General features: G+C 41.4%; 1 protein-coding gene across 1 annotated transcript in view; it reads left to right on the forward strand.

The window, feature by feature from the left end:
* LOC110502650 (transmembrane protein 150A) overlaps positions 1-13,601 on the forward strand; it is a 72,757-nt gene that overhangs the window by 4,476 nt on the left and 54,680 nt on the right. The window contains exon 3 of the mRNA XM_090217194.1: positions 12,656-12,703. Coding sequence (XP_090073320.1) covers positions 12,656-12,703 — 48 coding nt within the window. The remainder of the gene's footprint in view (positions 1-12,655; positions 12,704-13,601) is intronic.

Here is a 13,601-nt window from a genome sequence, read left to right on the forward strand (position 1 = left end):
CCCATAGCTAGCCAGCTTCTTACATTGATTCTTCCATTGACCTTTCAGTTCACTAATGTTTAAATAAAAATTGTTTTATTGAAGAGCTGTGTCTATTCAGTACAGTGTCCTTTTTTCATGCTCTTCAAAATGCTGAAAACAGGTGTCCGAAAATGCTAATATTATATTGACAATTCACATGTAGCCTAGAGATACCCTGAGGTAAGTTAATGTGTACTGATAGTCAGACATTCAACTCTTCTCTGTTTTGTTTCAGTGAATGAAATCTTAGATGTTGATTTGATTACAGAACAACAAATGATAGCAGCACTCTCTCTGACATTTCATCTCCGTTTCATTTGTCAGGAGACATTTCTGCAGTAAGACCTTTTTAGATTCAACAGTCTCTCTACATTTCTGTTCAGTTTATAGTTGTCCATACTTTGATATTATTGTCCAAAAACTGTTACCAAAATCCACATGTGACTTGGACTAGAGTACTAGCTTATGCATGTGCCCAAAACCTAAGCTGCAGTCTCGGATGACATTGTGTTATTTTATAGTGTTCCAGAATGTACAGATTCTAGAAGTTTCCATAGGAAAACATGGCTTTCCCTTCTACTGCCTCCCAGTCATGCAATTATAGCCAAACCACACACATACACACCACCACAACTCAGCCCACGGATGTAAGCACATCTATTATTATCATGCCACCATATACAGCCCATATAGCTAGTATCAAGGCAAAGAAAGATCACTTTATTTCGAGAAATTGTCTATAACCAAACCACACTTGGTGTTATTTTAACTTCAAGAACTCCATGAGTTCACAAAAACGGGTTTGAAGAATAGGGAAAAACTGGTTGAAAACAGTTAGCCAGCCCAGCTCAGTGACGTGTAACTGTTCAGGTTGAGTGAATGTGGTGATTGTGTTTCTGCAGGAGAACTCTCTTGCTCTTTTTTTTTTTTTGAACTCTGTCCTCTCCATGTTTTTGAAACCCTGAGAGGCCCATGCAGGGTGAGGACACTTTCAATAATCTATTACTACCTGTGTCTTGTCTGTCATTCACATCTACCTGTCCTATTTTCACTTTGTGTGTGTGTGTGGCAGCATACACAAGCTGATTTGTATTTTGGGAGCAGTTACTTGGTGTTTTGAGGCTCGTAGACTAGCTAGTGTCTCTCTTTTTCTCTCTCTCCCTCTCCTTTTATCCCCCTCTTTCACTTTTAACCCTCTCTCACTTTAATCTCCCCCTCTCTCATCTATCCCCTTCTCTTATCTCCCACTCTTTCTCTCGCTCCCATCTCGCTCTCTCTCGCTATCCCCTTCTCTTTTATATCTCTTTTATATATCTCTCTCTCTCTGATGATTATTCATGGTTGCTGTGGTTTCAGGGGCAAATGGTGGAGTGTTTGTTTACCAAATGTAATTTAGTTTTTGGTCTCAGGTGATCTGTGTGTCTGAGACTGTGTGTCATGATGATCCTAGTAGAGCTGGCCAAAAATATAAAATCACAATATTTTTCTCGTTTTTAATGTTATGTTGGTGTCGGTGTGCGTGCTCAGTCCCCTCCTGTACTCCCTGTTCACTCATGACTGCATGGCCAGGCCTGATCACCGACAACGATGAGACAGCCTATAGGGAGGAGGTCCGAGACCTGGCTGTGTGGTGCCAGGACAAAAACCTCTCCCTCATCGTGATCAAGACAAAGGAAATTATTATGGACTACAGGAAAAGGAGGACAGAGCACACCCCCATTCTCATCGACGGGGCTGTAGTGAAGCAGGTTGAGACCTTCAAGTTCCTTGGTGTCCTTATCACCAACAAACTATCGTGGTCTAAACACACTAAGACAGTCGTGGAGAGGGCACGACAAAACCTATTCCCCCTCAGGAGACTGAAAAGATTGACTATGTATCGGTACCCCCTGCATATAGCCTCGCTATTGTTATTTTACTGCTGCTGTTTAATATTTTTGAAAATTTATTTTCTATTTTTTACTTAACCTATCTAGGACTGGCGGAACCCCTCGCCAACACCCAATGAAATTGCAGGGCGCCAAATACAAATCAACAGAAATCTCATAAATCTAATTTCTCAAACACAAGTTTTAGGCACAATTTTAAAGATAAAATTCTCGTTAATCCAGCCACAGTGTCTGATTTAAAAAATGCTTTACAGCGAAAGCTCCACAAACGTTTATGTTAGGTCACCACCAACTCACAGAAAAACCCAGCCATTTTTCCAACCAAAGAGAGGAGTCACAAAAATCACAAATGGATTCATAAAATGAATCACTAACCTTTGATCTTCATCAGATGACACTCATAGGACTTCATGTTACACAATACATGTATGTTTTGTTCGGTAAAGTTCATATTTATATCCCAAAATATTATTTTACATTGGCGTGTTATGTTCAGTAGTTTCAAAACATGCAGTGATATTGCAGAGAGCCACATGAATTTACAGAAATACTCATTATAAATGTTGATGAAAATACATGTTATACATGGAATTATAGATACACTTCTCCTTACTGCAACCGCTGTGCCAGATTTTTTTTTAAAACCTACGGAAAAAGCATAATCTGAGTACGGCACTCAGAGCCCAAAACAGACAAAAGAAATATCCGCCATGTTGCGCAGTCAACATTAGTCATAAATAGAATTATAAATATTCACTTACCTTTGATCTTGAAAAAAAAAAAAAAAAAAAAAAATTCTCCCCAATTTCGTGGTATCCAATTGTTGTAGTAGCTACTATCTTGTCTCATCGCTACAACTCCCGTACGGGCTCGGGAGAGACGAAGGTTGAAAGTCATCCGGCCCCCCTTCACAGGGGAAGCCTGAAACCACATTCTAAATATGGGTGACATCTAGTGGAAGCTGTAGGAAGTGCAAAATAACTCATATCCCACTGTGAATTCGATAGGGGCTGAGTTCAAAAACTACAAACCTCAGATTTCCCACTTCCTGTTTGGATTTTTTTCTCAGGTTTTTGCCTGCCATATGAGTTCTGTTACGCTCACAGACAACATTCAAACAGTCAAACAGTTTTAGAAACTTCAGAGTGTTTTCTATCCAATACTAATAATAATATGCATATATTAGCATCTGGGACTGAGTAGGACGCAGTTTACTCTGGGCACGCTATTCATCCAAAAGTGAAAATGCTGCCCCCTATCCCAAACAGGTTCACTTCTTTGGGATAGGGGGCAGCATTTTCACTTTTGGATGAAATGCGTGCCCAGAGTAAACTGCGTCCTACTCAGTCCCAGATGCTTGGCCTACCGAATACACAGTGTCAAGTTGCACTTCCTAAGGCTTCCACTAGATGTCAACAGTCTTTAGAAACTTGTTTCAGGCTTCTGCTATAAAGGATGGAGGAATGGGAGCTGAATGAGTCAGGTGTCTGGCAGAGTGTCTCAGGCTCGTGATGCGATAATAAATTCATTAAAAATCCTACAATGTGATTTTATGGATTTTGTTTCTCATTCTGTCTCATAGTTGAAGTGTACCTATGATGAAAATTACAGGCCTCTCATCTTTAAGTGGGAGAACTTGCACAATTGGTGGCTGACTAAATACTTTTTTGCCCCACTGTATATATATTTTACCCCCTTTTTCTCCCCAATTTCATAATGGTATGCAATTAGTAGTAGTTAGTGTCTTGTCTCATCGCTGCAACTCCCGTACGGACTCGGGAGAGGCGAAGGTTGAGAGCCATGCGTCCCCCGAAACACAACCCAACCAAGCCACACTGCTTCTTGACACAATGCACATCCATCCCGGAAGCCAGCCACGTCAATGTGTCGGAGGAAACACCGAACACCTAGTGACCTGGTCAGCGTGCACTGCGCCCGGCCCGCCACAGGAGTCGCTAGTGCGCGATGAGACAAGGATATCCCTGCCAGGCCAAACCCTCCCTAACCCGGACAACGCTGGGACAATTGTGTGTCGCCTCATGAGCCTCCCGGTCGCGGCCGGCTGCGACAGAATCTCTGGTGGCACAGCAGTGCCTTAGAGCACTGCGCCACCCGGGAGGCCTCATCCATATATTTATGTATATATTCTTATTCCATCCCTTTACTTAGATTTGTGTTTATTAGGTAGTGTCACGTTGGAATGAAGAGATTCGGGAGGCAGGCGCAGGAATGCGTAATAGTTTTTTTATTAAGCCCAAACCAAAGGACACACTTATACAAGTACTAATCAGTGGGAATAGGGGACAGGTGTGCGTAATGAAAGTTCCGGAGGTATCGGTGACAGGTAGGTGTTGTGGAATTGTTTGATTATGGTTAGATATTACTGCACTGTCAGAACTAGAAGCACAAGCATTTTGCTACACTCACAATAACATCTGCTAACCATGTGTATGTGATAGAGGTCGACCAATTTATGATTTTTCAACGCCGATACCGATTATTGGAGGACCAAAAAAAAGCTGATAGCGATTAATCGGCCAACTTTTTTATTTATTTATTTGTAATAATGACAATTACAACAATACTGAATGAACACTTAATATAATACACCAATAAAATCAAATAAATAAACATGTTCAATTTGGTTTAAATAATGCAAAAACAAAGTGTTGGAGAAGAACGTAAAAGTGCAATATGTGCTATGTAAGAAAGCTAATGTTTCAGTTCCTTGCTCAGAACTTGAGAACATATGAAAGCTGGTGCTTCCTTTTAAGTCTTAAATATTCCCAGGTAAGAAGTTTTAGGTTGTAGTTATTATAGGACTATTTCTCTCTATACGATTTGTATTTCATTAACCTTTGACTATTGGATGTTCTTATAGGCACTTTAGTATTGCCAGTGTAACAGTGTACGACAACAGCCACCGACAGCCAACGACAACAGCCACCCTCGAAGCAGCGTTACCCATCGCACAAAAGTGCTGTTTGAATGAATGCTTACGAGCCTACTGGTGCCTACCATCGCTCATTCAGACTGCTCTATCAAATCACAGACTTAGTTATAACATAATAACACACAGAAATACGAGCCTTAGGTCATTTAATATGGCCGAATCCGGAAACTATCATCTCAAAAACAAGACGTTTATTCTTTCAGTGAAATACGGAACCGTTCCGTATTTTATCTAACGGGTGGCATCCATAAGTCTAAATATTCCTGTTACATTGCACAACCTTCAATGTTATGTCATAATTACGTAAAATTCTGGCAAATTAGGCGGCCCAAACTGTTGCATGACTCTGCGTGCAATGAACGCAAGAGAAGTGACACAATTTCACCTGGTTAATATTGCCTGCTAACCTGGATTTCTTTTAGCTAAATATGCAGGTTTAAAAATATATACTTTTGTGTATTGATTTTAAGAAAGGCATTGATATTTATGATTAGGTACACATTGGAGCAACGATACGCACCGCATCGATTACATGCAACGCAGGACACGCTAGATAAACTAGTAATATCATCAACCAATGTGTAGTTAACTAGTGATTATGATTGATTGATTTGTTTTTTATAAGATAAGTTTAATGCTAGCTAGCAACTTACCTTGGCTTACTGCACTCCTCGTGGAGTGCAATGAGAGGCAGGTGGTTAGAGCGTTGGACTAGTTAACTGTAAGGTTGCAAGATTGATTCCCCCGAGCTGACAAGGTAAAAATCTTTCGTTCTGCCCCTGAACGAGGCAGTTAACCCACCGTTCCTAGGCCGTCATTGAAAATAAGAATGTGTCCTTAATGGACTTGCCTAGTTAAATAAAGATTAAATAAATGTAAAAAAAATTGGGCCAAATCGGTGTCCAAAAATACAGATTTCCGATTGTTATGAAAACTTGAAATCGGCCCTAATTAATCGGCCATTCCGATTAATCGGTCGACCTCTAGTATGTGATCAATACAATTTTATTTATGAAGAGAAATTATAGCTAAAATGTATCGGTGCTCATCGGCCATTGGACATAAACATTACATAACAAATCGCAAATTCAAAAATGAGTGGTTTGGAAGGAATGAGTGGCTAACTGCAAGCGTTGCAAAGCAATCATTATTTTGCTTCCCCTGCCTGCTATTCGGTGGAGAGGGTGTGTGGTCCAAGTCTGGGTTTAAGAATGAAAAAAACTCCAAACTTAAAAAGATGAACATTAACACGCAACACCAAGGGACAGAAGAGGTTGAATACATTGGCCATGCTGTCCAATCCAGCATGACTTCTCCTGCGTTCAAGACAACTGGGAACTCGGGGAAAAAAAACAAGCTCAGACTGTGAAAGTATATTTTGAACGGTCATCCAACTCGGAATTCCAAGTCGGGAACTCGGGCCAATTTCTAGAGCTATGACATTCCGACCTGAAGGTCAATGATGTCATTATTTGACCTTTTTTTTGTTTTTCAAGTTCTAGGATATATATACTGTAGCTAAGAAATTATTACTAAATGTACAGTATGTTGTGTAGTAAGCTGTTAGTAGCCCATGGGCCTCACTGAGAATTTGGTCCCTCATCCCCCTCAGAGCTTAGCCTACTGTTCTGACTTGGTGGTGCACATGTAGCCTATAGCCTGTTTTTAGAGAAATGTCATTATCGAATATTGTAAGAGCTTTCATTTTCTGCTTATATGCCCCTTTTAAACTACATGACTACTACATGTGGACACCTGCTCATCAAACATCTCATTCCAAAATCATGGGTATTAATATGATGTTGGTCCCCCCTTTGCTGCTATAACAGCCTCCATCCACTCTTTTGGGAAGGCTTTCCACTAGATCAGTAGCTCCCAAACTTTTTATAGTCCCGTACCCCTTCAAACATTCAACCTCCAGCTGCGTCCCCCTCTAGCACCAGGGTCAGCACACTCTCAAATGTATTTTTTTTTGCCATCATTGTAAGCCTGCCACACACACACACTATACGATACACTCATTCTTATGTTTAATTAATGTGAGCTTTTGTCACAACCCGGATCGGGGGAAGAATTGCTCTCGGGGGAACAAATTGCTCTTATAGGACCAGGGCACAAATAATAATAATCAATAATTTTGCTCTTTTATTTAGCCATTTTACATATTAAGCCTTATTTGTTAACCTGTGGTGAGTTATTCACCATTTTTGATTAATGAGAAGGGTGTGCTTGAAAGGATGCACATAACTCTGCAATGTTGTATTGGAGAGTGTCTTTTTCCACACACAGTCAGTCTGTGCCTGTATTTAGTTATCATGCAAGTGAGGGCCAAGAATCCACTCTCACACAGGTACGGGGTTGCAAAGGGAATCAGTGTCTTAACAGCGGGATTTGCCAAGGCAGGATACTCTGAGTGCAGCCCAATCCAGAAATCTGGCAGTGGCTTCTGATGAAATTATATTTTCACAGAACCGCTTGTTGCAATTTCGATGAGGCTCTCTTGTTCAGATATCTCTAAGTGGACTGGAGGCAGGGCATGAAAGGGATAACGAATCCAGTTGTTTGTGTCATCTGTTTTGGGAAAGTAACTGCGTAATTGATCCCCCAATTGACTCAGGTGCTTCGTTATATCACATTTGACACGGTCTGTAAGCTTGAGTTCATTTGCACACAAAAAAACATACAATGATGAAAATACCTGTGTGTTGTCCTTGTTAATGCAGCTCCAACTTCTTGATCATAGCCTCAATTTTGTCCCACACATTGAATATAGTTGCGGAGAGTCCCTGTAATCCTAGATTCAGATCATTCAGGCGAGAAAAAACATCACCCAGATAGGCCAGTCGTGGGAGAAACTCGTAATCATGCAAGCGGTCAGACAAGTGCAAATTACGGTCAGTAAAGACCATGGCGTCGGGAGCAACTGCTTACATGTGCGTTACCACTCCACTATGTCTCCCTGTCATGGCTTTTGCGCCATCAGCACAGATACCAACACATCTTGACCACAAGTCCATTTGATGTCACAAAGCTGTCCAGTACTTTAAAAATATCCTCTCCTGTTGTCCTGGTTTCCAGTGGTTTTCAGAAGAGGATGTCTTCTTTAATTGACTCCTCCTATAAACGTAACGGACATATACCAGGAGCTGGGCCTGGCCGCCACATCTGTTGACTCATCCAGCTGTAACGCATAGAATTCACTGGCTTGTATGCGAAGCAGTAATTTTTTTCAAAACATCTGCAATGTCACTGATGCATCATGAAACAGTTGTTTGATGAAGTCATTGTCTGTACAGTTTTTTGGGGGCCTTTTCCCCCAGCATTATCCCAGCCATATCCACAGCAGCAGGAAGAATTAAGTCCTCCACAACAGTATGGGGCTTGCCTGTCCTAACCACTCCGTAGCTCACCATATAAGACTCTTCCAGCCCCTTCTTATTAATGGTATCTGTTGCTTTAATACATGACTTACTATTCGAAAGTCATCTTAATTCTTTCTAAAAAAAACCTTGTGGCTTATTTTTCACATTGGCATGTTTTGTTTCCAAATGTCTGCGCAAGAGTGAAGGTTTCATCGAGTTATGAGGTAGTACTTTTGCACATATAACACACTGTGGCTGAGGAAAGGCACTACTCCTAATATAATTGAACCCCAAATCAATGTAGTTCTCATCATATTTGCGCCTCTTCAATGGTCCAACGTCCCTGTCTGTTGTTCGTGCTTTCCCAGGTAAGGGGGCAGTAGCTCTTAGACTGCATCAGATTCACAACTGTCAGTGTCCATGCTAGCTGGCCTAACAACAAATGTAGAATTACTGATGCTAGCATTGGATGTGCTCGTGGAAGCAGAACAACTTGTGTCGTCGACAGGTGCAGGTGTAGTACTGCTGGTAGTAGCAGTACTACCAGTAGAGCTGGTCTCTCTATGGATGCGGGTCTTAATTTTTTAAACCATTTATCTATTTTCGGGCAATTGGAATGAGCAGCAGCTACATTTGGCTACATACTGACCGTTTGTGGAATTCCCGCGAGAGATTAGCGGTTCATTTGATTGGATGTTAATTATTTGACTGGGCTACCTGTATTTGACATTGTGTTGTTATTTCGCTGAACACTAGATGGTTTAATTTTATTTTTGGCAGTGAAACGAGACTACTCAGGCGAGAAGAAAACATCACGAAAATGTATAGCCCTGTTGGAAAATAGAAATGGACTGTTTGAAAATGTGAATAATAATAATAATAATATATATATTTTTAAATGTGAATTACATTTTTATTTGGCGTACCACCGACCGAATTGCAAGTACCCAAGTTTGGGAATACCTGCAGTAGATGATGGAACATTGCTATCGGGACTGGCTTCCATTCAGCCACGAGCATTAGTGAGGTCAGGCACTGATGTTGGCCGATTAGGTCTGGCTCGCAGTCGGCGTTCCAATTCATCCCCAAGTTTTTGGATGAGGTTGTCAGAGCTCTGTGCAGGCCAGTCAAGTTCTTCCACACCGATCTCGACAAAACATTTATTTTATGAACTTCGCTTTGTGCGTAGGGGCATTGTCATACTGAAACAGGAAAGGGCCTTCCCCAAACTGTTGCCACAAAGTTGGAAGCACAGAATTGTCTAGAATGTCATTGTATTCTGTAGCGTTATGATTTCCCTTCACTGGAACTATGGGGCCTAGGCCGAACCATGAAAAACAGCCCCAGACCATTATTCCTCCTCCACCTAACTTTACAGTTGGCACTATGCATTGGGGCAGGTAGCGTTTTCCTGTCACCTGTGAAACACAGATTCATCCGTCGGACTGCCAGATGGTGAAGCGTGATTCATCACTCCAGAGAATGCGTTTCCACTGCTTCAATGGCAGTGAGCTTTACATCACTCCAACCGACGCTTGGCATTGATATGATATTTGTGCACATAAAGATGTAGGAAAATTAATCTCATGTAGGCAAATACAATTTTGTTCCCTGTGTTAACCCTCCTGCTGTGTTCTGGTCGAATTGGACCGATTTACAAGTTCTCTCTCTAAAAAAATGTAGTTAATTAAATCTGATTGGAACTTCTCAAAGTCAGGGGTGTGGTCGACAGTGCGCACCTCATCTCTGCTGTCACATCCAACCTGGATCGATATTTGTTTTTAATCCCAGTCGGAGCTAATTTTTTCTGATTTCCCAGTTGTCTTGAACGCACAAAGTCGGAAGTCGTAGATTTCCCAGTTCTGTGTTGGTAGTTGTTTTGAACGCGGCATTAATGCTCAGAGGGAGACAGCAGGATATTCCCTTTTGAGTCAGGAATCAAAACTCCACCGTAGTGAACCGTGAATACATTCGGTCACATGACAGCTCGAACAGCTGTTTAATTTCACTTACCGGCATGTCAATCCAGGAACACAGTCAAATGGATTGGGAAGTAGGTCCCAAAGTGATTTTCCAACTGTTTGAGGTAAGCAGTCATCACTCGTGTGGGACTCTTACTGATGCTGTTTTCTGTTAGTAACATTCACAGCTGAGGGAAGGGGGCATGCTTTCCTTTTGAAAGACTCCAATAAGAATGACTTCCTCTGAATCCACTGTTTTGGTCACTCATCTATAGAATGTTTTTGTATTTCCCTTGCATGCTTGTGTTTAGTTTCCCAAATATGTATGTTACATAGGCAAGGAGACACATTTTATTTTCATTACAAAAAAAGTCAACCAAGTATTTTTACATCCGTTGTAAATTGACAACAGTTCTGCTTTCAATGCGGAAAAAGCTTTCCAACACTCCCCTCTCGAAAACACCAAGCCTCGGTATGAAATAGAACACTATCTTGCGCTGATCCCATATCTCCACTTAGTTTTGCGAACAGGCTTGCGCGCAGTGGATGTAGTTTACGCTTCGAACACACCGATAGCGTCATTGCATTTTGGTATACCAGAATTACATTCATTTCCAATGAAACACTGTTTTTGTTGCCTTGCAGCATTGCGTTTCAGAGGCAGTTGCAGTGCGCTTGGTGTGGTGCATACGTTGGATTTATCGAACTGTATGCGTAGACGGCTTGACAGAAATTGTAAATGTGGAACTTTTGTTGCATACTATTTTGCGCGAAATCACTGTCGATGTGTTCAAAGTGTACAATGGAAGTTACCTGCTGCAGTATATCTCAGAGTTCTGCGCTCTGCTCTTTTGCTGCTAGTTGCTCTCATTGTATCATACAATGCACCTGTATGGCAGAGGGAGACACATTCATAACTAGAGTGCAGAGGCCTGCCCGCCGTCCTGCTATAGATGGAATCTGTTTTTCGTCATTCTAGCCACACAGCACACTGAACATCCCCTGTGTCATTTCATGCTTGGGAATCGTGAGACAGAAAAATACGTCATCGTGAATAGCATCCGCTGACAGCAGACAAAAGTCAATGCATGGGCATCTCGGCCCTCACAGCTAACGTCAATTTGGCGAGCATAATTTGGGGAGTTTGAGTTGTTTAGTCAATTTCCTCTTGATTGTTAGCAATAGTATGAATTATTTGTTTAACAATGTTATCTGACAAAGGTATTGATGTGAGTTTCTGTACCTCTGCACTCCACACATAGTTTTCACCATATCAATTGAGACCGGTAAGTCTCTGCAATAGTGTGTGGTTTCATAGCGTAGCCATTCCATAGCCCAGTTCGCGAACCAGGGACCCTCTGCACACATCAACAACAGTCACCCACAATCGCTCCACAAAAGCCGCGGCCCTTGCAGAGCAAGGGGAACTACTACTTCAAGGTCTCAGAGCAAGTGAAGTCACCGATTGAAACACTATTTAGCGCGCACCACCGCTAACTAAGCTAGCGTTTCACATCCGTTACAGGTGCAAGAGGGAAGTTCCTAATGGTGCTGAAACCCCCTATTCTCAACTACCGAGAATGGGCGCATATCCGTCTATAAACCAAAGACTGTTAAAAAAAATATGAACACAGCCTACCTATCGCTCGTGTAATTTATTTGGCCCGGTCAGAATCAGCTGCCAAGGGCTGCTTGAATGCAGCGGGCGATTATGTTGTTTCTTTGCGTTTCGGTCTTGCACCCGTATACTGGGGTGATGTCCACGTAAATTTGTCAACATATTTGAGGCGTTGGCAATTGCATAGGCTTTTCTCCTTGAGTGTGGCGACATACTGTTAACGTTTTATCCACAACTCTCTGTCCGTCGCCGTTGTATTCGACTGGGAAGCCAAAACATTCCCAAACTGGATATTTAAACAATGATGGAAGATCCTCAAATTCTGGTTGATCGACCCCACCACTTGCATAACTAGTTCCCGGCTGCACCTCACAAAAGGACAGTTTGAAATGCGCCAATTAAGATTTTAATTTTGATTGCAACGTGCACATAGACTCTAGTTGTTTTAACGGAATAGCCTGAAAAGTTGTTTTCAGCTCAGATTTACTCAAGAGGTATAGGCCTACAATGCAGCATAGGCATAGCCTAAAGGCCTAGTGTTTTTATTTTGTATTTATTTAGGTTCACAGTGTGGACCGAACCGAGGTACCCATGCCTACATGTGTGATTACACCCCTACAAAATCACATTGCATATTTGAATATGAATGAGTGGGTATTAATAAGTGCAATGCTTCAAGTAATCAAATGTTCAAGTTCCAGTTGTGTGGTCCAGATTTAAGACCATGGTTAGTTGATGAGTTGAGTCAGGTGTGTTGCATCCTGCCTGATGTGTTTAACCCTAAACATGTGCCCTTCACCTGATCCATGTTGTCTATCTGATGTATAGGCTAACTCTTTTCTTTGTCCCAGGTACGCAATGGCCTTGTACAACCAGCATGTCTGCCCTGTGGATAACTGGTACGTAGCTAAATCATACCCTATTCATGTTAAAGTGTAACTGACAGCCTTTGAACTACTTTGCAGATATGAAACAAACAGACAATCATATCAGTCAAAAATATAATGATGTTATAAAACCAACATTATAAGAGGTTTTAAAAATGGGTTATATTTGACTTAACATTTCATGACATACAGTAAGGAATTGTTGGAAGAATTGACGGATGCAGTTCAATGCATGATTAATATAATTCACCAATACATTTCTTGGTAGTCCAAAAAAGATTGCTATCAGGTTGTAAATCAGTTTCAATGACTCAATATTTTGGACAAAAACTGATGAATGTAACTAAGGCTGGGAATGTCAATACAATAAAACTACCAGGGGCAATGATCACAAGTCAGTCATAACGTGGCTAATCGGCTAGCATATCTATTTATATAGCAAGATAAAAACACAGAGCCTAACGTTAGCTATATAGCTAGCTAGGAGGATGTCATGTCATCGGAGGAGTGGGTGAGTGGCTGACTTAGCTACACAGCTAAAGATGTCATTTGGTGTGCCAGAGCTCAGAATAACTGGTCAATTTAAGAACTCGTAACACCCGCTGAATGTGACCGGTGTCAGGCAAAAAAAGGCAAAAAAATAAATAATAATAGTAAAAGTTCCCAAATGTAAGAGGACTCCTGTGGTATTTACATATTTGCAGTAATCCATTTCTAACGTTCTAAATTTGCGCTGTTGCAACTGCCTGTAAACACACAGTCAAGTTCAAAGTGAATGATGACAAGCCCTTGTGGCAAATGGCTTGTTTGCATAAAGGCCTACTGTAGCTCTGATTGGCTATGTTAACCAGCTAAAGTTATAACCAGTTATTAAACTGGAACTGACAGCATTTTAGCAACAGTTAACCCA

This window comes from Oncorhynchus mykiss, chromosome 23 (genome assembly GCF_057628025.1).
Source record: "Oncorhynchus mykiss isolate SJ-2025 chromosome 23, ASM5762802v1, whole genome shotgun sequence".
NCBI lineage: Eukaryota > Metazoa > Chordata > Actinopteri > Salmoniformes > Salmonidae > Oncorhynchus > Oncorhynchus mykiss.